Source organism: Helianthus annuus, chromosome 1 (assembly GCF_002127325.2).
Source record: "Helianthus annuus cultivar XRQ/B chromosome 1, HanXRQr2.0-SUNRISE, whole genome shotgun sequence".
NCBI lineage: Eukaryota > Viridiplantae > Streptophyta > Magnoliopsida > Asterales > Asteraceae > Helianthus > Helianthus annuus.
In genome coordinates this window covers 42088801-42091081 of record NC_035433.2, presented here as the reverse complement: position 1 = coordinate 42091081, position 2281 = coordinate 42088801, and the positions used below count along the sequence as shown (strand labels likewise).

Genomic DNA, 2281 nt, shown 5'->3' with positions numbered 1-2281 from the left:
ATTTTAAGAGTAATTTTAATGAAAAGGGGATATATGTAATATATATGAGTTAGGGAGGGGAAATATGTAATTGTTTTTTTTTCTTTGGGGAAATACGTAATAAGCCAGCTTAGGAGAGGGAGATATGTAAAAATTAGAAACACACATTTTATGTACCCTTTTTTTAATTTATGTATTTTTTAGTTACATTTTCTAATTTTTTTTATTATTCTTAATTATTATATAAGTATTTAAAAAAATTAAACACACATTTTATACAAAAATTAAAAACAAAAAATAGGTACCACGTGTCGAATAACGCCACTGTTCTACGCCTCTTCCCACACCCCACGTTTTGACACAACACCCCATTTCTGACACATGCTGACGTGTCGAATAACATCCACTTGTCAAGCATCTCCACACAGCATGGTCTTATTGCATACATATAAAAGTTAATTTTGTTTTCACATATCTTATATGTAGGTTCAACTAAAATAAAAAATTGCTAATATGACACAATTGCACACAACTAATGTCACACCCCAAAACCAGAGCATGTGACATATTAGGTTCAACTAAAAAACCAAAGTCCAAACATCATTGACCATAGTTCAAACATAAACCACAGCCAAAGTCTAGCAATAGGAAACTGAAATACAAACTTTCTAACCAAAATGACAACCCATAATTAAATACAAGTCTTCAAACACCCACGCACAGAGTGTCAATCCTTTTCAGGCCAAAACGACCATGCAAAACCATTAGCTTTGCGCAGGACACGCCTCCGCCCCCTGAAATACACGACAAAGCTTAGGCAAAAAAAAAAAAAAATGGATGCAAGTAATAAACTAGTAAATTCTTCTTCAAATCCATGCAACCAAGCCATGTCTGGCACATAAAAAATTCGTGAAGCAATCTCAAGATTAAAGCAGGCATTAGAAATTCAACAAATAATCAAACCCAAAGATTCAAAAATTTAACCTTTTGTTCTATGACGAAAACAATCTAAAGATTCAAGTGGTTATGACATAAACTGAAGAGAAGAGGGCCTGTCTTGAAACTCATCAGATCTTGTAATCTTGCATTGGGTTTTGATGATATAATAGGTGATGTTACAGGATGGAGGTACGATGGTGCAACTAGGGTTTTCGAGGTTGAGGTGATTGTGGATCGGTGTGGGTTTCAGATCGGGGGTGAAGGTGTGTACGATGGTGCTGGTGGTGGATAAGATGTAAAACTAGTATGATGCTGTTATCATTTAAACGCAATTTCGTTAACATACTTGTATTGATTTTATTCTGAAATAGTAAAATTTCGAGTAGTAAGATGCAATTATATAAAATAAAAACTACTTGTTGCTTTTTGTTTGTGTTAGATTGAACCCGCTAGCTAACGTTTGAAAACATGTGGAATAGTTTTGCTGTAAGATTAAAAGTCCAATTCAAAACTTTTTTTTTTTTTTTTGGAAATGCTGAGATGGGTGTGTAATTTCGAAACTATGAAATGTATCATAGAAGATCAAAATACCAATAAAGATTCAATCTTTTTGTTAAGGGACAGAATACTAACTAACTGTTTTATGCAAATTATATCAGTTCCCAAATTGTAAAACAAATTCTGCAAATCAATTCAATTGATGAAACTAGCTAACAGTTACCTCTTGCGAAGCTCTTCAGAGGTGACATCGGCGAGATTGTTGATACCTACCCTGTCATGATAACCGGAACTGTTGTGCTTTTTAACCCACCAGAAACGGTCTCTAAAAATCGAAAACCTCCGCTGCTTCTCTTCAGCGGTTTTGTAGACTGTGTCATATTCAATAACCCATTCCTCGAAAAGAGCCTTTAAGTCATCATAGGATATGTGGTAATCTGCGAATTAGGGTTACAGTTAACAGAACAGAAGAGAATATTATAATGTTATTAAAACCATACCTCTTGACTGATTATTATTATTAATCCACAATAATCGTCGGAGGGGAACTACTGATTTCTTCAATACTAGAGCCATCGTCCACCTGTCTGCCCCCACACCAAAGACAATGCTAACCCTAATTCTTCTTTTATATTTTCACTAGGTTATAACCCGGTGTATTACACGGGGTTGAATAAATAAATTTTATATACTAAATAATAAAACAATATATCTTTAAACCTCATTTATTGTACGGGTTGAATAAATATAATTTTATATATTAAATAACTAGGTTAGTTCCCCGTGTGTTATACGGGTTGAACAATTTAAACTATATAGTATAGATATTTCCTGTAAATGCAAAACAAAGACAGAGATATTTACA

General features: G+C 33.6%; 1 protein-coding gene across 1 annotated transcript; it reads right to left on the bottom strand.

Moving 5' to 3' along the window:
- Nucleotides 1-501: 501 nt before the first annotated feature.
- LOC110864339 (actinidain) lies at nucleotides 502-2013 on the bottom strand. Its single transcript, XM_022113389.2, has 3 exons — nucleotides 1917-2013; nucleotides 1640-1853; nucleotides 502-773 (listed from the first exon to the last, which is right to left on the bottom strand). Exons 1-3 carry the CDS (start codon nucleotides 1990-1992, stop codon nucleotides 707-709), a joined length of 357 nt encoding a protein of 118 aa, XP_021969081.1. The 5' UTR covers nucleotides 1993-2013; the 3' UTR covers nucleotides 502-706.
- Between the last annotated feature and the right edge of the window lie 268 nt (nucleotides 2014-2281).

Excerpts from the sequence above, each read along its gene's own strand:
- LOC110864339 (XM_022113389.2), bottom strand. The coding sequence starts at position 1,992 with ATGGCTCTAGTATTGAAGAAATCAGTAGTTCCCCTCCGACGATTATTG. Across the intron at positions 1,854-1,916 it reads TAATAATAATCAGTCAAGAG|ATTACCACATATCCTATGAT; the intron begins GTATGGTTTTAA and ends CCTAATTCGCAG. Across the intron at positions 774-1,639 it reads TCTGAAGAGCTTCGCAAGAG|GGGGCGGAGGCGTGTCCTGC; the intron begins GTAACTGTTAGC and ends CGTGTATTTCAG.